General features: G+C 38.0%; 1 protein-coding gene across 4 annotated transcripts in view; it reads right to left on the reverse strand.

Moving 5' to 3' along the window:
* Nucleotides 1–22,146, reverse strand: part of LOC123867533 (zinc finger protein 768-like) — a 64,347-nt gene that overhangs the window by 11,993 nt on the left and 30,208 nt on the right. For 3 of the 4 annotated variants that reach the window (XM_045909605.1, XM_045909604.1, XM_045909607.1), the window contains exons 2-6: nt 12,237–12,397; nt 9,075–9,266; nt 7,727–8,372; nt 5,985–6,175; nt 4,150–4,236 (exon numbers count right to left, since the gene is read on the reverse strand). In XM_045909605.1, the coding sequence (XP_045765561.1) occupies nt 4,150–4,236; nt 5,985–6,175; nt 7,727–8,372; nt 9,075–9,266; nt 12,237–12,377 (1,257 nt within the window). In that variant the 5' untranslated portion in view covers nt 12,378–12,397. Of the gene's footprint in view, nt 1–4,149; nt 4,237–5,984; nt 6,176–7,726; nt 8,373–9,074; nt 9,267–11,807; nt 11,878–12,236; nt 12,398–22,146 lie in introns of those variants that run through there. The other variant, XM_045909606.1, reaches the window with a different exon arrangement.

Raw genomic sequence — 22,146 nt, forward strand, 5'->3', positions numbered from 1 at the left:
TGCAATATCGCTAACACTACTTTCTAAATTGAGATGCAGAATTCGTATATCTTTAATTTCACTATCTAAATAAGAAGTTGACGCTCATTTTTGCCCAAAAATGTGCAGGAGTGAACCCGGGAGCCGGCTACGCGTAATGCCTTGTTGTATAGCAACGCGCGCGCGGAATCTCTGACTCGTACAGGTAGCGTGTGAGAGTATATGGCCAAAATTTAAATAAATAAACTGCTCAAAATATATCAAACAAAATGAATGTATATAAAAATAAATGATGGCCAACAAAATGAAGGTCAACTTCTTGACAGCAAGGCATAGTACTCGTTGTTACAAATTGCGCAGCACAGCGATAAGCATGCAATCAAATATAAATCGATTTCCACGACAACCACCAATGACCTTATTCTGTAAACTTTTTACAAAGCATCTCTGATTAATAAATCATCAGAGATTTGTCAAATTTGATTAACCAATTTTAATAAGCTGAATCTTCTGTCTACGTTTCGGAACTGTGGCACTATGCACAAATATTAAATTATTAATTTAATTAAATTTAGTAACTAAATTGAAAACCTTGCCCTTAAGATCCAGCCCCATCAGTAGCTATATATATCTTAAGCTATCCAGCTAATAAAAAATTACAGTTAGGTATGTGTGTTGTTGCAAATAAAAATGTCATTCTATTGGCGAAATCGGTCAATTGTAAAATCAATCGGCTTAACTTTTTTTATCTACTTCGATTGTATTAATCATACACTGTAATTAATCTGTCATCATACTGTAATTCCACAGTTAATTTAATCGCATATATGCATTTTTATTATACCCATAACATTACAAATATACATATACTTTTTTAAATAATAATAGAATGAGTTAAGTTAGTATTCTGTTTGGGAATAAGTAAAACAAAAAAGAATTACATACGAAAAAAATGATATCAAAGAAATGATGGATGTGTTAATTATTAAGTTAAAGAAAAATTACTTTAAAAAAGTTTTTTATATGTATAAGAGCTTTGAAATATTATGGTGGTTAGTCTGAAGTTCCATAGAAGGTTAGATAGAACTACAATGTAGGTAATTTTGACGCAAAAACTTCTTTAGGGGCGTTGGGCGATTTTAATGGGTAAATACTTCAAGGTCGCTTCACCGATATACTAATATTGATAGTGTTCGTAGATCCGATAGATGTAAAAACAAAATGTTAGTGGTTTTGATTTACAAATTATGACACTACTACAATTATTTTTAAAATCCTTAAAAAAATATTCCGCCACTTTCATTTTTTTATTTTATTTTACACAGAATTTATTTATATTAAGTAATATGTAGTAATAATATTTTCATTGTAATATATTTTATTTTTATTAAATTAATGCAACTTACCTAGTTACTAATAATAATTTAACCAACTAACTGACTCAGTCCCTATGCTATCGGGTAGGATTAGTGAGAATTCCAAAGAATAGTCTTTTTTATCTTTTTACAACTTAACCGCAGAACTGATCTTGACGAAATTGGCACAGATGAGGATATTATATATTGCATTGTGGAGGCTTGTTTTCATCAAAAAACTTAAATCGACGCGGAAGAAGTCACGACTACAGGCTAGTTTTTTATATAATATACAGTAGATATTGATAGATAAGCCTTATATAATGCTAAATGACTCATCATTTCTACTTTTGCAGCTCTTTAGTAAATTATAATAGCTAACTGGAGAGTGAGAGAGGACAGAGACATTGTTCGAATTTCTATCAGAAACCTTCCTCGTGAAGGTTTAAAAATTGCGAATTCACATATTTTAGCCTTCAGAGATCAAATAGGTAAGACAGACAATGCAATTGATTGTATTAGCGACTAAATTTTAGAGTATTCACATCCCCTTCTTACCTATGTAATATGAAAAGAACAGACACAGATTGACAGTTTAAAATTCAATTTAGAACTGTCACACCTCGTGACTTTGGCTGCCACTCGCGAGCTTTTGTTTAAAGTAACGTGAACTAAAATTTAGTATTTTAATGAAAATTATGTAACGTCCTTTTTTAGCAATATTAAAAGAATGAAGATGCAGATACTCTAAATTTAGTTTAGAGAAAGACAACAGAATCAGCGCCAATATCTAGTGCAAAAACAGGCTGAGAAAAGAAGAAGACAAATAGGTACAGCCAGGAAGAGACAGCTAGAGTAGCTAGAGTAGTTTTAAAAGTAAAAGCAACTTTATTTAGTGAACTGTAGTAAGTATACATTGACAATTTGAAGTCAGATTTCTTAGTCAACAAACTAAAATAAAATAATCAAAAAATAAAAATAAATATATAATTAAGTTACGTAGGTTAATCATGCAATACTTAAAATTAAATGTAATTTATGCAGGGTGGAAAAGATGTGTGTTTAGGCGATTATTTTCCCAAGAGATATCCAAAAACTTTTCAGTTTCAATTTAAAAAATATCCAAAACTTTTAATTCTCAATTTAGGAGATATCCAAAAGATTAATTCTCAATTTAGAATTTCTCAAGAGATAGTCAAAAACGTTTTATTAATGTTGAAACTGTCGCTTTATCATTAATATTTTAACATTTTTTTCAATTTTATTTACAGTTTCTATGCCAGTTTATCCAACAAACGATGTAGTTTTAATACCAGTAAAAGATAGGCTGAGCCAGCTAGATCGATCAATAATAATTACCTACTATGGTTATGTGTCACGTGTTACGGTCGCTAACTTCCAAATACTCTCCATATTATTTCTATACAAAGCAGTATGCAAATGTCGCCACTTAGACCTCGTGTCACTGTGGCATGTAACGGTCGTTTAGCTTATATTAAAAAAATATATGCATTTAAGGTTTATTTGTAAGACTACCTTAGTCTTAGGCTGAGCTTTATAGAGCGCACTTTGACTTAGCTTAGACTATAGGGGCATGAGACGGGCCTGCCCGCGAAATTCAAATTTAAATTGGTTTTTCGCAATTTGTAAACTAATACGACAACGTAGGCTTAATGGCACTTTAATTGCGCCAATGGCAGTATTATCCTCAAAGGTTTATATAAAAATCTTTACTTGAAAAGGTCCAGTTTAAGAAATTAGCTCTAGTGTCGACTAATTTGTGAGAATAGTCGATACTAGAGCAATTAAAATACCATAAACCTACGTTGTCGTATTAGTTTACAAATTGCGAAAAACCAAATTAAATTTGAATTTCGCGGGCAGGCCCGTCGCTTCCACCTTAAGACACTGTTAAAACGAGACAGCGTTATATCACTGGCATAAATCTGTCTCGTTTTAACTGAAACTTAAGTCTCAGCAAAGTCACAGTACCTAAACCTAAACCCTCTATAGATCTCAACATTAGTTTCAGAGCTACGCGACAACGATACGCGACCGCGACACGTAGTACTTCGGAGGTCACACTTGCGACCTGTTTTATACGTATATTTCTGTATCTATACTAATAAATAAAATTGGAGTGTCTGTCTGTAATTTCGAAATAACTACCTCATATTAAGCTCATATGGTTATTTGAACGATACCATAACTGAATCACACGTTTTGAAAATTTTTGTCTGTCTGTCTGTCTGTCTGTCTGTCTGTCTGTCTGTTTGAAAAGGCTAATCTTTGGAACGGCTGAACCGATTTTGACGGGACTTTCACAGGCAAGTAGAGGATTGACCAGGGCGTAAAATAGGCTACTTTTTTAACCGACTTTCAAAAAGGGAGTTGTGTTTTTCTACCTATGTACACCGAAATCTCCGAGATTTCTGAACCGATTTGCGTCATTTCTTTTTTAATCGATAGAGGAACTTTGCGACATTGTTTCATAAAACATTTGGAGTTCAACTCCTCAATCCTGATGCTGCAGGGGATCTGACCAATCCACGCGGGCGAAGCTGCAGGCATCAGCTAGTGGAGAATATTTGAGGTGAGCGACTACGACGCGTGACACTTTGCATGCAATCCTACGACACTAATGTCGCGTATCGCCGTCGCGTTTACGGTCGCTTACCGCAATATGTCTTTATCTTGAAAAATAACTACCTACACACACTTAAACTTTCCACCTGTCTAATAAGCATCTATCAATTAACAAATAATAAATCTACCACATCCATACAACATTTAGAAGATAGTAAAAATTACATACCGATTCATGTTGGAGTCTGTATTCTGTTGATGGCTCCCCAACTTTCTCATCATTACTTCTATCCCAGTCTGCTTCCTTCTTTAGGGACTGAAATAAATGATTGAATTTTTTTATATTTTAGTATCAAATCAAGCTAAGGCAGTCGTTGGCACAACCGCGAGAGCTCAAGTAGAGGGCAGTTAGTGTATGTTTTACAACTGCTTGCGTTTTCAGTAAAATTGAATTCTTCCCATAGTTGAGTAGTTACAAGTGTGAATTAAAAATTTATAACACCCCCGACAAGTGAAGTTACAGTAACTAGAAAAGACCGAAAAGACCTGATAACTTTCAAACAGCTGAACCAATTTTCTTGGAATATTCCGCGCCTACGATCCAAAGTATCAGAGTTTTCCAAAACATCATTTTCAAATAAATAATTATGTATCAAGGCAACGTCCATCTTGACAGCTTGACATTTGTCAATTGACATAATATTATGAACCTAACGGTTATGTAACCTTCTTTTCTACAAGAAAACTAGAAAAGAGCTGATAACTCTTAAACGGCTGCACCAATTTTTTTGGATTATAGCTAAGAACACTCTCGATCAAGCCACCTTTCAAACAAAAAAAACTAAATTAAAATCGGTTCATTCGTTTAGGCGCTATGATGCCACAGACAGATACACAGATACACAGATACACAGATACACAGGTACACAGATACACACGTCAAACTTATAACACCCCTCTTTTTGGGTCGGGGGTTAAAAATGAATAATATTCCCATGAAAAAATCCGACTTTTTTGAAAGAAGTTTTAACTTGTAAACTACCTAATTGATTTCGAATGTTTTTTTAAATGCCTGGAAGTAGCGGTTGCTCGTGACTTCGTCCGCATACAATTTCTGATTTCACATGACTTTAAGAAATTAAGGTAGACTTTGCGGTATACGACCGACGACCGTGACACGCGACAGTGTCGCGAAATTGTCGTGTCACGCAGCGTGGTCGCTAACGTCAATTAAAGTTCTTCCTACATTTTTAACCCCCGACCGAAAAAGAGGGGTGTTATAAATTTGACGTGTGTATCTGTCGTGGCATCATAGCTCCTAAACTAATGAACCAATTTTAATTTAGTTTTTTTATTTGAAACGTGGCTTGATCGAGTGTTCTTAGCTATAATTCAATAAAATCGGTTCAGCCATTTGAAAGTTATCAGCTCTTTTCTAGTTACTGTAACCTTCACTTGTCGAGGGTGTTTTAAATTTTTAATTTACACTTATTAAATAAAGCAGTACTTATGCAAGTGACGTCTTACGTCTCCCAAGTAACTCAGTCTACATTCAATTAGGTTCAGTGAGTTACCTATGTACTGGCACGTCAGTGTAAAATGCGCATTGATCTATTTTAACTGGTCTAAGCGTGTTTTTATGTGTCTATGACTAACTAGCGTGCCACTGCAAATCTACACTAATATTATAAAGAGGTAGAGTGTAAGTTTGGGTGTAAGAAGTAATCTCCGGAACTAATCCTATTCAGATTCTTTCACTAATAGATAGCTATACCACAGTATAAGGAGAGACAGTAGTGCAACACTTGATTTAGTGGTAAATGTCCCGGTATTCCTATGGAGATCATGGGATGCTAATTCGTGCTTCTGCACAATTGCTCTGTTTAGATGGCTTCGTCGAACCTCTGTTAGGTAATAACATACTATCTTTACTCTGTGGCTATACCCTGTCAGATAGCTCCTATCACTGGCATTAAAGGTGAGAACAGAATAGTGCATATTGCCCTCGCTTGCATATTATATACATTTACCTTGGGTAAAGCTAGTATAACATAAAATAGTTACCAAAGGTACTTGTTGGACAGGTGGCAGCCCAGAGGGGCCAGCTATTGGTTCATTTCTAGGACTTGATAGTGAACTATGTGACGGATGTGGCAGGCCGGGGTGGGGTAGTGTGTTCAGTACACTCAACCGTTGTTCCACGGGTGAATATCTTGGTCCAAGGACACCATGGCTGTTTATAGTCATATTGATACCTGGAAAAAGACATACTTAATAAGAATTTTTAGTCTATTATTTATCTAACTACCTACCTTGTTGTTATATCAATGTGTAGAGAGATTTCTTAAAAGATTTGATTATGTTTTGTTCATTGTATAACGTGTTCAAAGTCAAAATACAAAAGTCTTTGACCTCAAAAATGCTGAAGGCATTTTTAACTATCACTTAAAAATTACAGTTCACAAGCGAAATAATAGTTGTAACATTACATAAACTATTAAAAAACTTATATTAAACTAGATGATTGCCACGACTTTGTCAATCAAAAATAAAAGAGTACCCACAGGATTTTTAAAAACCTAAATCCACATGAGCGAAGTACCTAACTTCATCTGTTTGATACAGACAAAGCTTGCATCCTCGAGTCATTTAAGGCTACTTTTTATATGGGAAAATCAAAGAGTTCCCATGGGATTTTTAATTAAATGAATCCATGCATAGGAAGTCATGGACAGCATCTAAGTTCTTAATAAATAAATATAACATAATCAAAATGTTAATTAAGTGTGTACGTAATTTTATTTTATAATTATATGAATAACCAGCAAACATCCTGACTACAAACATTTGCATCAAGGAACTGACAATGCGTTGACCAGCCTTTTAATAATTTGGTAATCTGATCTTATTTAACCTCATATCAAAGTTTAGTGGGAACAAGTTCAGCAATAAGGCTCCAAGAATATTACTATGGCTATGATAGCATATAATATATTGGATAGTTGTGAGAAAACAGTCTACTTAGTAATACTTTTATGCACTTACCTAAAAAAAATTAAAATAACTACATACAATTGCAAAACGACCATCTTATTTTTGGTTTCTACACTTATACAATTTTCCCATGAACATATGCATTTTAACTCCATTTTATGCTTATTTTATTTCACTCAACAACCTTTTTTTCCAAAAACTTATTGTTTTGTTTGGTAATTTGGTTTTGTTGTTTTGATTTTGGCATACTGCATAGATTTACAAGACTTGATGGATTTGACAGTGACACAAATGTGTCAAGTTGACACATATTTCTATAGTCTTTGCTGTTAAGGCTCGGATTACGAAAGTCCAGTTTTGCACCGGTTCCGGTTCTATAGCGGATGTAATAAAATATGATTAAAAATACTTTAGCGCCCAGTATATTATGTACATAAATGCACAATACGAACCGAGCCAGAGCCGTTCGCGTCGTGTATTGGAAGCTTATTGCGAAAAATGCGCAGTTTTGGGATTCGTTTGCTGGCGCGCGTGCGATGCCTATTTGGAGTGTTTAGTGGCCGGTTTTTGTGTTTTACCTAAGCCTACCCTCATTTCTTGATCGTTCTAACGTCAAAATGTCATATTATTATTATGTTCGTATAAAAGTTTTGGTTTAAATGTCGATAATTTATTATGAGATAGAAGGGGATCGGTCACCGCCGCGCCGGCGCGCGCGGCTCGCGTTGGAGTACGTATAAAGTAATTTGTACCAAGAGAACCCAGCCTGCTAATACATTATTATATTTACAAAAAAGAAAAATATTACATACCCACGCTTTCGCTAGCACCATTTGACCTAATTGATACTGAATCTTCTTCCGGCGATGATGGACGCATCGGCTCGTCAGGCGGTTCATCTTTTGGTATAGGAGGATGCGTCAGCGTTGGTGCTTCAATTGACGTTTCAGGCCTAAATCGTCGCACGGTTAATAAGGGGGATATTCGGGGAGGGGAGGCTTCAGGCGCATCTCTGGGATCACGTGACTCACGATGGTCTCGCGGATCCCTTATTTCTCGCAAATCACGAGGTTCTCTATCTTTTACTTCTCGCGAATCTCTATGGTCCCTCGACTCTCGGTGATCACGTGAGTCACGACTGTCTCTTGTTTCTCTAATTAAATCACGCGCTTCTCTCTCACGTTCTCTATCCCATTCTCTATGCTCTCTCAAATCTCTCGTTTCACGAGCTTCTCTATGGCTGTCCCTGGTATCCTTACACTCTCGTTCCCGAATTTCTCTGCTGTCCTTTACTTCTCTTCGTTCTTCCTTATCCCGAATATCCCGCTCGTCTAACCTTTCGTGCGTTTCTGTGCATTCCCTCGCATCTTGTTGTTGACATTCGTCCATGGGTTCTGGGACGGTTCTTGCATCAATGCCGGCAGCACTTAGTGTCGTCATTTCAGCTAATCCTTTGACCTTCAAAATAAATCATATGATGTAAATGCTTAGGTAGCTACTTATTTAAAATTAGAAATATTAAGGATCTTTACACAAAAGGAGAAACTGTCTGATATAATAATATCAATGTATCTAGTATCTACAACTGTTTGGTGAAGAAACTTAAGATTTTGCATGTCACTTATTATCGTTACCTATATCTGTGTCAGATCCCTAATATAGTAGGTACCTCCTACCTGCAAACGAAATATTAATTGCGGCAGTCGGCAGAGGACTGCCGGCTGCCTATTTTTTACTGCAGTTAATTACTTTCAGAATTTTGTCAGAATTGTACTGCAATAGGTACCTAAATACCTACTTACTTAGCTATTATTTTTATTTATTTATTGAAAAGGTACACAAAACAGGTTTTCTGACTAATTGAAAATTATTCTGATAATAGATAGGCGCTGTAGGTAGTAGGTGATATACTTTCTTTAATTTTCCTTAGCGGATTTAAAAGATAAACAAAACGCAGAAAAATTCGCGCAAGCGATACAATTTTCCCGGCGCTTTAGACCTTTTGGAGTTAAGTTTTTCACCGCATCATGATTTCATTGTCAGTTCGCGGTAACAAGTGTAGTGCACATTTCAGCTAGAAGCTATAAGTTCCTACTTGTTTACCTTTTAATTCAGAGAATTAGATTAGCCTTTATTCTAGTCTCTGGGGTAAATATTTACCTGAAGGCTCTCAGCAGTTTTAAGGAGAGCAGGCAGTTGGCAATATTGGACGTTGACCTCGCCCTTGTACATGAAGTCGACCAGAGTTCTCAGCTCCTCCAAACCCACGTCCTTCAGGATCACGATGGGGTGTCGTGAGGGATGGTCCACGAATAGCGAACGGAAGTAGGATGAGCACGCAGATAGTACTACCTGAAAAGTAAATTAATAGTTTTAAGAAACCAATAAAAGGGTCAAGTGCGAGTCGGGCTCGCACACGAAGAATTCCGTACCATTGTACAAGAAATAATACTTTTTTTTTATGATGTACCTAATCAAATTCACGGTTTACGGCTTTTTCCCTTAACCTATACCTACTAGGTAACTGCTATAAGACATACAACGTGCCAAATTTCATGATTCTAGATCAACGAAAAGTGCCCTATAGGTTTTGATTCTCTTGACGGGTCTCGACAGTCAGACATACAAACAACAAAGTGATTCTGGTGCCTTTTTCTTTGGAGTTTTACAAGCCATCAAAAACACACTTTTATCAGAATAGCTCACTAGAATGTTACACTGGGACAACTCAAGCGAGCCTAAACTCGATGGACCTGTTGGTCTTCCTCCTACTTTCATTTTCATTGTCAATCAATCAATCAATCAATCAGCCTGTTTGCATCCACTGCTGGACATAGGCGCGCCGAGTGTGCGCCACCACACACGATCCTCCGCCTTCCTCGCTGTCAGCTCGATGGGTATCATGAATAATTATTATTTACGCTGCTGAAGTTGACGGATTACAATATTCTATGGCGCTGACGTGACGATGACAATGACGATAAATGTGGGAGACGGACGTAGGAACTTCTCACTAGCATTTTCCTAAATTAAGATACTAGTAATTTGTAAGCATCGATCATCATGGAATGTTGCAATTTATTTTAGACTCCATAAAACTAAAATAACTTTTACTGCTTCGAGGTAAGCACATGTTAAAATATGACACTTGCGGGTGCTCGTAAGCTACCACAGAAATATATCTAACTCATAACATTAACAAGCGTCTAAAAATACAAATATTCAAAGGCATAATACAGGGTGTAACCAGAACACTAGCAAAAACGAAGACAGGTGATAGTACTGATAAGATACAATAAAAAAATTACGTTTTTTTTTTAAATCCTGTATTTTTAAAAGTTCACGATATATTGCGAATAAAACATCTGACTGATGCTCTAGCTCAACGAACGTTCCGTAAATAGGCCCCCTCGAAGTCAATGCCACGTCGTAAGTGGGGCATTGACCCGATTTTTGCACGCTATACAGTGCGGGTTTGAAAAATACTAAATCACTAAAATTGTCTCCGCCTATAACTATCGCCTAACACGATAAGGCATTTGCCTTATCGTGTTAGGCGATTTTAGGTTATTGTCATTAGATTGTGAAGGTAGTATAATAATATCGCTAAGTTTTTGCTAGCGTTCTGGCTACACCTGTATAAAAGGTCTACCTTTTACATACAGTCTATGCTACTACTCTCAATAACAATGCTGCTATCTCATGTATTTTCAACTTTTCATATAGATAATAGACCCTTGTAGGTACCATTACAATAAAAAACCGGTCAAGTGCGAGTCAAGAGTTCAAGAAAACAATATCACTTTGTTTTTTTTTTTTCAATTTTAATGGCAGTCATTTTTCTATTATTTGCTGTTATAGCGGCAATAGAAATACACATTCTGTGAAAATTTCAACTCTCTATCTATTATACGGTTCTTTAGATACAGCCCGCCGACAGACAGATCGACGGATGGGTGGACGGAAGGACGGACAGCGGTGAGAATAATGGACACTTTCGCTGACACCCTTCGGTTACGGAACCCTAAAAAATGGCTACCTACTCGAAATTATTTATAAACATCTACGAATAATAAATTTTTCCAACTTAATAATATGCTGTTTGTCCACAGATGCGTAGATGAGACGTCCGTTCAAAATCACAGCGATCTACGCAGCGCTACAGCTACGGTTGAAGCCAAAAGACATGCAACTGGAGAGTGGAGAATGCGTACTGCTACGGTGTAGGAACTTCGAGAAATATTAAAAAGCCCATGCTTTACTCGCAGCGTGATCATAGAGGAGAGTAATATACACCCTAGGGCGTGATGCGGTGTTCCCATTTGGCGGATCAAAAAATCCTGAAAGACCGGCACGCATTGGCGGTTCCTCTGGTACTGGAAACTTTTATGGGCGGCGGTAATCACTTAACATCAGGTGACCCACCTGCCCCACCTGCTCGTTTGCTCGCTATTTTTATTTGAAAAAACTATTGTCGTACAGAGTTCACGCGCGCATCGTGACCTTTACCACGATTCGTGACTAAAAAGCTCTTTTCAAGCAGAGGGTAAACGGATTATAGGGAAGCGGCTGGATAAAATTGTGAGGACGGATTGTGGTGCAGAAAACCATGTTGGTTTTTTATATTTATGATATACATTTTCTTTAATTTAAGTATTTATAGACTGACGATTGGCTGCAATCAGACCTGCTGGCAAGTGATGATGCAATTTAAGATGGAACGCGCTTGCTTAGAAGTTATCTATTCACTCTTGACTCGAAGGTACCCATATTAAAATTGGAGGGGAAAACTGATTTAGAAACGAGGAGGCGCGTCCTTGGAATTTCGACTGTGTACGGGTGTATCTTGGCGATGCTTTGCGGTACGATAGTAGGTATAATAATATTGATCACCTTATGAGCCCGGATGGAGGCACCTTCGGAACAGGCGAGCGTGACGTCCATCAAGCTCTCGTCGTTAATTAGTTGGCTGAAAACGCCGAGCAGGTTGCGATGTTGGACGTCTGTACTGATGATATGATAATGATGTTAATCACCTTATGAGCCCGGATGGAGGCACCATCGGAACAGGCGAGCGTGACGTCCATCAAGCTCTCGTCGTTTATCAGTTGGCTGAAAACGCCGAGCAGGTTGCGATGTTGGACGTCTGTACTGATGATATGATAATGATGTTAATCACCTTATGAGCCCGGATGGAGGCACTTTCGGAACAGGTAAGCGTGACGTCCACCAAGCTCTCGTCGTTTATTAGTTGGCTGAAAACACCGAGCAGGTTGCGATGTTGGACGTCTGTACTGATGATATGATAATGATGTTGATCACCTTATGAGCCCGGATGGAGGCACCTTCGGAACAGGCGAGCGTGACGTCCACCAAGCTCTCGTCGTGTAGCAGTTGGCTGAAAACGCCGAGCAGGTTGCTCTGATGATTGTTCCACCTCAGGCAATAGTGCTCACTTCCCATGTCTGAGCTAGCTCCCGCCGCTGTGGAACAAAACACTCACTTTAAAACTCAGTTTGATCATTTCACTAAACAAATCTAGTGATATAATAGAATACTGAGAATAGTTTATGTAATGTAACGACGGACCGTACAGATGACTTTCCTCTTCACAAAAACCGCAGAAACGCTCTAGGGGTAGGATGATAAGACAGCGTAGGGTCAAAGGTCAAACGCATAGCCCATCAAGGAATAAAAGTGATATTGGATTATGTAATTTCTTTTTAACCCCCGACCCAAAAAGAGGGGTGTTATAAGTTTGACGTGTGTATCTGTGTATCGGTGTATCTGTGTATCTGTCTGTGGCATCGTAGCTCCTAAACTAATGAACCCATTTTAATTTAGTTTTTTTTTGTTTGAAAGGTGGCTAGATCGAGAGCGTTCTTAGCTATAATTCAAGAAAATCGGTTCAACCGTTTGAGAGTTACCAGCTCTTTTCTAGTTATTTCTGTAACCTTCGCTTGTCGGGGGTGTTATAAATTTTTAATTTACACTTGTAGTATTAAGTATAGTACCTACTTAATATGTACATAATATTATGCATTATAAGTTGCCTGATAGCTGCAAAATTAATGTGGTTCTTCAAAGATTAAAAATCGTATGTAGAGGTCTGCGGTGAGCTATACTATTTTGCCTTATAAAAAGTCCCTTTAAAGTAGCCTATATAATATATCATAAACCATAGGTATAGGTACTATAGGTATCATAAACTATCTATACTAATAATTATGAATGCAAAAGTATGTCTGTCTATCTGTCTGCTAGTTTTTCACGGCCCAACAGTTTAACCGATTTTGATGAAAGGTACATGAGTTAGCTTACATCCCGGGGACGGACATAGACTGCTTTTAGTACCGGAAATCAAGAAGTTCCCACGGGTTCCTTAAAGGCCCATCTCTTTAATCGATTTATATAAAATTCGGTACAGAGGTAACTTGCGTCCCGGAAATTAACGTAGGCAACTTTTTTCCCCGGAAAATCAAAGCGTTCCCACGGGATTTTGAAAAACTAAATCACGCGGACGAAGTCGCGGGCATCATTTAGTTAGAAATAAAGAAACACAGATACACACGTCAAACTTATAACACCCCCCTTTTTGAGTCGGGGGTTAATAAAATATCTCGCAAAAGCTCGTTTTGCATGTCATAAAGTCCATTCAATAGATGGCGCTAGTTGAATTTTACAAACAGTTCACGAACAACAAAAATTTTTGAGCTTTTACATAACGTTATTGTATAAGGACGAAAATCAACAATCTAATGTCAATAAAGTCTAAAGAATTAGCTTCTTAATGAAGATAAATATAAATATTAATAAAAGCACAGGCGTTACAGATACAGACTAAGCATAAAGTCTAAATAAGTATATAAAAGGTGATTGACTGACTGACTGTTCAATACGCACAGCTCAAACTACTAGGTAGGTCGGGTTGTTTGGCATGCAGATAGATAGCTATTATGAAGTAGACATCCGCTAAAGGATTTTTGAAAATTCAACCCCTAAGGGAGTAAAATAGGGGTTTGAAATTTGTTTAGCCCACGCGGACAAAGTCGCGGCCATAAGCTTGTTAGGATAATAAGGGCCGGCGCACATATGGCGGAGCGCAGCGCAGAGCATTTTTCACAGTCAAAATATTATCGACATTGTCCTCATTGAAATAATATCTAAAATCAATTGTGCATCCGTGTGGATACTCGCGCATCCGCGCGCACTCCCGCGCGTGTTCGCGCATTCTCTGGTAGAAATTCGCGTAATGTGTCACGCAATTAGAAAACTTCGCGGGCATGCTCTGCGCTGCGCTCCGCCATATATGCGCCGGCCCTAAAACAGCTAGTTGAGCTCACAAAACCTTGACAAAACCTTTATTCAGACAAATCTGTAGAATTATTCTTTTGTAAGGAGCGCTTGCAAATTTTTGTATTTACTAAGAAGTATAGTAGTTGTAGGTAGGTAATTTCTTTCTTAATGGGAAGTAGGCACCTACCTAAATAATGCATTATGCAGTCGATCACTGCTGTTGGATAGGAAAACTTAAAGGCACCTACCATATTATATTTTCGACAAAGTACCTACCTACTTATTTACCTTCGAAACACTGCCTCAACTTAGGCAAGAGGTGTGCAAGGAGTCTGAGTTATAATAATATTATATTTTTATTTTTTATCTCGTAAGCCTAAGTTGATGACCGTTTGTTAAAGATTAGAGACGAAGCAGCAGAGCTGATTAGATACTTATCCATTTGAAAAAACCGGCCAAGTGCGAGTCAGACTCGCGCACCGAGGGTTCCGTACTCGTACCTAGTATTTTTATGCAAATACCTACTATTATGCATAAAAATAAATAAAAATCTCTTTTAGAATGTACAGGTAAAGCCCTTTCATTATATGATACCCCACTGGTATAGAATAGAATAGAATAGAACATTACAAGTGCTTTTGTCGTCGTCAAAATAATTTATAGTTATCTTACTTTGAAAATTGAAAATACTAATTATTTGTTCATGAACCTATCTATACAGTGCATGTCGTCAAGCATTAGGCTCTTTATGCACTGCATCAGATCCCAATCCGTGAAATCTTGATCCGAATCAGCCGTAGAACCTACCTACCTATATTGTATTAGGGGTTGCGCACTAGATCCAAACTTCGTTTTCCGAAGCCAAAAATACGAGTGGAGCCGAGAATCTCCAATTCGGAGCATTGTTTTCGGACCGAATAAACCACAATATTATCTACTTGTATTACGCACTGCGTATAATCCGAATCTGAGCCATCATAGGTTATGCCAGCTTCAAGAATACGCAAGCAACATCGACCAAAAAGGACGCAGCGTAAAATCGATATTTAGGTTCGATATGAGGATTCTAGATCTAAATCTAGAATCAGATCGGATCGGATGGAGTGTGTAAAGAGCCTTATAGCTTATAGCCCATATTCTATCACCTAGGTATGCCTATCGACGAGTCGAGTTAGCTTCGTCTAGGTAATCGAATAAAAATTAGTGTTGTACGCAATAGGAACATAACTCGATCATACTGTAAATTACAGAGCACTTTGCCAATAGAGCAGTTGGTAGCTAGTATAGGTACCTATCGCTATATAGCGCGTGTACCCCTTATCAGCGCAGGCCTATTTCCTGCACGAGTAACTGATTAATAACGGATTGGTTTGCATGCGAAGTGTTTCAACCGACGAAAAGCCTTTACATAGCATCCATCGCTTGCCCGAGGAGACTAAGGGCGCGGCGCCGTCTAAATCACGAAAGCACGTCGACTACCGAAGGTTGTCTACCGTATTATAACATACTAGCGACCCGCCCCGGCTTCGCACGGGTGGACACTACCACGAAAAATCCTATCTATTTTCCGGGATAAAATATAGCCTATACGGATTCGGAAGAATCCCTCTAAGTAATGGTAAAAGAAATTTTGAAATCGGTCCAGTAGTTTTTGAGCCTATTCAATACAAACATACAAAAATACAAAAATACAAAGGTTTCCTCTTTATAATATTAGTATAGATTAGTATTATTATCTAAATAACATACAAGGAAAAGCTGACTGACTATTCAACTCACAGCTCAAACTACTAAACGGATCGGGCTAAAAAGGGATTTTTGAAAATCCAACCCCTAAAGGGTTATATAGGGATTTGTATTTTGGAATAGTCCACGCGGACGCGGTACCTACCATATTTCCTTAAAACATAGAGTAGCCTGTATCGACGTAGCAAATTAACCAAACAACACAACATGCTCTTAATTGGAACCCTCAAAGAAGGAGGAAGCGTAGCTATGCTAAACAAACTTGGCTTGGCGGTGTACGGTTTAGGCAGAAGAAGAGAGGATACGGATAGCATGGAATGAGGTCAGGAATTTAGTTTCATACTAGTCAGGGTGACTTATCACTTAAATAAAACAAATATCTTCAGCAATGGTGGGTACTTGGTTCTTCTCGAAGTCTTTCGCTTATGCGCACTTCGCTCATCGTAACAAAAAAGCGGTGATAGACGATAGTAAAGATTAAGGCGTCGTTGTCGGTCTTCTATTCGGGAGACCGGGCATTCGCGCCCGGGCATTCATCTCTTCCTTTTCGCAGTTATCAGTTATGTACATTATAAATTCACTTTAACGCTGAAGGGAAACGTATATGAGGAAACCTGCATGTCTGAGAGTTCTCCATAATGTTCTCTGTGTTGCCAATCTGCACTTGGCCACTGCGACGTGGTGGATATGGCCTGAATTATTTTTATTCTGAGAGGAGACCCGTTCTTGTACTGGGCGCCATTGATAAAGTGAGAGGAGGAATGATCATGAAGTATCGAAAATATTCACCTAAACAAATAGGTGTGTATGACAAACCCTTCTGTATGTTTTTATATTGTTTTCTGTATATATGTGTTTGTGTGTGCAATAAAATAAACATTTTTTTCCATTCCATTCTATTCTATCAGCCTGTATGCGTTCACTGCTGGAAAGCTGGCGCGCTCTTGAAAAGGCCTATGGCCTTTCCAAGAGCGCGCCACCAAACACGGTTCTCCGCCTTCCTCATCCCACCGCTCCTCGCTACCTTCTTCAGGGCATCGGTCCAGCGGGCAATGGGCCTGAAGTCGTCCCACACTGCGCTTACCGGTACGCGGTCTCCACTCCAGAACAGGTCTGCTCCTTCGACCGTCGGTTCTGCGATAGACATGCCACTTCAGCGTGCTAATCCTTTGAGCTATGTCGGTCGCTTTTGTTCTTCTGCGAATTTCCTCGTTTCGGATTTTATCCCTGAGAGTAACCCAACATAGCTTGCTCCATAGCGCACTGAGCGACTTTTAGTTTGTGGACGAGGCCAACTGTCAGTCATAGTAAATACAATTTACTAGCCTAATTCAAAAGACGCTCCAGATCATATACCTACCTACCTACATAACAGACAGTTAATATGTAGGTGATACAAACAAGGGTATGCACAAACTTCCTTTTGTGTGTCCTCGAATACCGTTTCGCACCTCCATGCGGGAAGATAAATATAGTCGAGAATATAAATGTGTGCGCGTACGCGTGCGGGCACGACGCAGTCAAGATCAAGGGCGCGCGATTGCGCAAGAGTTGGCCGTCGCACCGCGCTGCAACGTGTGATGTCATCGCGTCTGCTCGCCCCCCGCGCCGCCCGCTCATACACCTCTCATCACGCTCGTTTCAGAAAGGCCGCGGACGCAGAACGATCTATTTTTAAATGTACCAACTAGACTACCAACCATAGTAGATACTATAGATATCTTCTTCTAGTGCCGTCTCCTATCGGAGGTTGGCAATCATTAAGGCTAACTGGATCTTGTTCACCGCTGCTCTAAACAGTGACCTCGTACTCATGTTAAACCACTGGCGAAGGTTTTTGAGCCAGGATGTTCGTCTACGGCCGGGTCTACGCCTGCCCTTTATTTTCCCTTGCATTATGAGCTGCAGCAGGTCATATTTTGAGTTCCGCATTATATGTCCCAGATATTCGAGCTTTCTCCTTTGCACACATTTGAGTACTTCAGTACTCAAATTCAGTACTATAGATATAGGCAATAATAATGCAAATAAAATAAATATGCGAAATATCAACCTGACTTTATTCAGGTTATGTGGATATCTCCTATTTATTAAGGCTTTATTACAGCTTTTACAAAGAATCAGTCCTAGTTTGTGTTGAATTTGCACAAAAGTTTATCTTACTTTTTTGCAAATTTAGGTTTGGTATACCTACAGGTAATAAATTAAAATATAAAATGAAATCGATTTTTAAAAAAGTTTTTTTTTAAACCTGTTTATTATTGGATTTTACCCACAGCTGATAGAAAGACCGCGTTTCCTGTTAGGTGTCTTAAATGACCTTGTGGTGGGAATTTACCTTAGTGTTTTTATCATAATCATGCGTAGATACCTACTCAATCAAATCAAATAGATGTCTAGAATTATATTTTTAGAACTATAACCATAGTAATTTTAAAGATACGTAAGTATTTCTTGGACATATTACTATAATAAACAATTTATAAACACTGGCTAATTTAGTTGTATAATTATTATCTGGCAAAACAAAGACACGGATATTACTTTCTAGAAAGTGTCCGCGTTTCATTGAGTTTGATTGTTTCATCATCATCATTATCAGCTTGTGGACGTCACACCGGGTCCTCAGCCTTCCTCATCCAGCCGCTTTAAATCGTTAGTCCATCGTGTTGGATGGTGTCCCACACTAATACGTGGTCTCCACTCAAGGCCTTTCCAACTCTAACGGCCTCTACGACAGGCATGGCCTGCCCAGTGCCACTTCAGCTTGCTAATAGTTTGGGCTTTGTCAGTAATCAGTATATATGTTTATGTACTATGTATGTCTGATAGGTTAATACTTAATATTATGCAAATGAGAACTATACTATACTACCACTGTATTGAGCGGTCTACGAATAAACTCTTGGTGTGACTTTATTAGCGAATATTCGGCAAATCTTCGGCAAACATTCGTTGGTTGGTGGCCAATGTTGGCCGGCGTGTTGACTGTTGAGGCGGCAGTTTGGCCCGCATCAAAGTAAAACATTCGCCGAATCCCGAAATGGTGGCTACACTGGCAACCAACAGGCTAGAAGATTTGCCGTTTGCCGAACTTTCTTCAAGCTCAGCCAAACTCGAAATTTTCGCGCAGTGGAGCCACATGGCTATGGTAGATATTAGAAGTAGATATCTATCATTCGGTTATTGATTGTAAAAGCCTGTGGAACATCATCTTATACTCAAACTTTTGAAATTTTTTACAATAAATAAATACAGTTAAAAAACATAGGTAGCCTCAGCAAATAAAAAAAAACAGCAAGTCTAGAATGTTTGTTGCTGTGGTTTTCGTAGAAATTAGCACCTACTTGACAGATTTTCTGAGTCTACTTCCAGCTGACTTCCAGTCGAAATTTTACAGATACACGATTTGTATAACACATACCTATTAATGCGCAGTACAGGACAGTTATTATGAAACTTGTAACAAAACCTCGAAGCTTCACCTACACTGGCAGACGTCAAATGTAGGCTATGAATGCTATGAAACATAGGTATCTACACGGGTCGGCGATGTAGCAGCGTTGACAAAGAGTTTTAAATATTACACCTTTTATGACATCTAGTGCTCAAATTGAAATATTTGACCTCACACATCGATGGAGTTCACGCACTTAGTTCATTCTAATTATGGTAGGTACCTACCATTCATGGAACTAGGTATCAGCTTAGCTTATGTAACCACTGAATATGTCTGATGATGGAGGTAGACATTGGAACTCTAATGGCATATTGGCAGGACAGTTGAATTTGGAGTTTAGACTCATTTGCTTTATTTTTATTGTGGCGGGAGCAGGGAAGTAGAGTGAGGCGAATCGGGATAAAGGGAGAATGGGGTATTCGTTATTTTTGACTGACTTAAAAAAAAAAGTTTCCCTGTTCGACGTCAGGGCTCAGATGTGATCATGGTCAAGAGCAAAACCTGTCATCGATAAATAAAGATGTAGTTACCTATGTGAATATGCCTAGTTATGGACATGATAGGGTTGGCAGATGTTTAACTAAGTTCATACATTTATTTATAAAAAAATCGGTTCAGAAATCTCGGCGAAACCTAATTAGTCATCAATCATCATCATTAAGTGTAGGTACCTACATCAATGCGTATTACTTCGTGGTAAGGAGATGGAATATTCAAAAAACCTGAAACACGTCGGTACTTCTTAATTTTTTGCTCGAAAGCTCATATACTAATTTTCATTAATATATAACTTGATAAAATCATAACCCTTTCATTTTGGTTCAGCTTTACTTTTGGCTTTTTGCGTCGGGTAAAAAATTGCAGACTTTCATAGAAACTTTCATCCCCTATTTTGCGCTTAGTGTGAAGCCGGGGCGAGTCACTAAATAGGTACAGTATAAAATCTATAACAAATCATAAAGTTTTGAGCTGTTTACTTGGAAGTTCAAAATTTCATATTTTTTATCTACTTACTTAGTAGTAGTACCTACCTACTCGCATATCTAAAGATGTTAAGTAAGTATAAATATTATGTCACACCAAACATACATACACCCACTCAGCCAATAGTGGAGTATATAATCATTTTATAAATTATACTTAAAGAAAGACTTAATTTACTTACAAATAATTTTTTTTAGGAAACTTATTTTTGAAATTTATTATATTATTTTTCGGCCAAATAATATCGAGGATCTCCCGAAATCTAAAGATTTTAAGTATAAATATTATGTAAATATCACACCCAGTCAACCAAAAGAGGAGTAGAGACTCATTGTATAAATTATAAAGAAAAACTTAATTTAATTTCTATAATTTATTTTGAAATTTATTATATTTATTAACTACCATATAATATTATTTTTCGGTCAAATAATGTCGAGCACTTCCCATCGTTGCGCAAGGAGTAAGGACTGAGGAGCCATGGGATCATGACGAATGACTAAAACTCCACACAGTATGACAATATGATAAATCCCGACGCCTGGTAACCCTAGACGTGTAGCTGTTCGACCTTCAAGTATACAATAGATCTCGCTAGCGTGCATAGCGTTAGCGTGTTTAAGGATGAGGACATATGGACACAAAATGCATATGTACAGTGTTACTGTGCTACAGACATACGCTTATGTCATTTGTGTTTGACCTTGAATTCTCAATAGGTAAGCTTATCGCAGTTTGCTAATTTGAGTGACGAGCAAGCAAGCAATAGGTACCTATGTCATCGTGAAATTGTAAATGCTTGCCGTTATATTAATAATAATCTATCCGAGTTTACTAACTTAACTCAGTTTAGTTTAGTTAGTTGAGTTTAGTAAGTTCAACTAGTGAAACTCCTGATAATTTACTCATCAGTTAGATTTTACTGATTGGTATTTAATGATATCACTAGATTTGTTTAGTGAAATGGTCTAATTGAGTTATCGTCTAACATCTCCCCGCTCATGTCATTTCGCTGCGACATATTATAGATCTCACAATAGAGAGGTTTCACAATCTTTCGACAGTTTACAATCTCCCGAGATTGATTCTGTTTGATTATAATTTGATTTATAGTTATAGTCCGTACAAAATGACTTCTCATGCACCATTTTAACTCTATGAATTAACTGTCATATAAAAAGTACGGTTCACCTTTAAAATAAGGACTAAAATCGTTCTTTCGTCATGTAAAAAGTCTTAGGGCCGGCGCACATATGGCGGAGCGCAGCGCAGAGGATTTTTCACAGTCAAAATATTATCGACATTGTCCTCATTGAAATAATATCTAAAATCAATTGTGCATCCGTGCGGATACTCGCGCATCCGCGCGCAGTCCGGCGCGCGCTCGTGCATTCTCTGGTACAAATTCGCGTAATGTGTCACGCGATTAGAAAACTTCGCGGGCATGCTCTGCGCTGCGCTTCGCCATATGTGCGCCGGCCCTTATTCGTCTAAAAGTAGACAAAACAAAGACAAAATGGCGCATGTGAACTCGCGTTTTATGCATTATAGGTTACATTCATTTTTTTAAGGATTCTGTAGTAAAATAAGAGACTTTTACAGTCCTTACTCTATCCTTCTATCTGTGAGTCTAAGCCGTTTTAAAAACCGGCCAAGTGCGATTCAGGATCGACATTTTGCACGATAAATCAAAAACTATTTACTATGCATTAAAAAAAAAACTGTTAAAATGTGCAGGTATAAGCC

This window comes from Maniola jurtina, chromosome 8 (assembly GCF_905333055.1).
Source record: "Maniola jurtina chromosome 8, ilManJurt1.1, whole genome shotgun sequence".
Taxonomy (NCBI): domain Eukaryota; kingdom Metazoa; phylum Arthropoda; class Insecta; order Lepidoptera; family Nymphalidae; genus Maniola; species Maniola jurtina.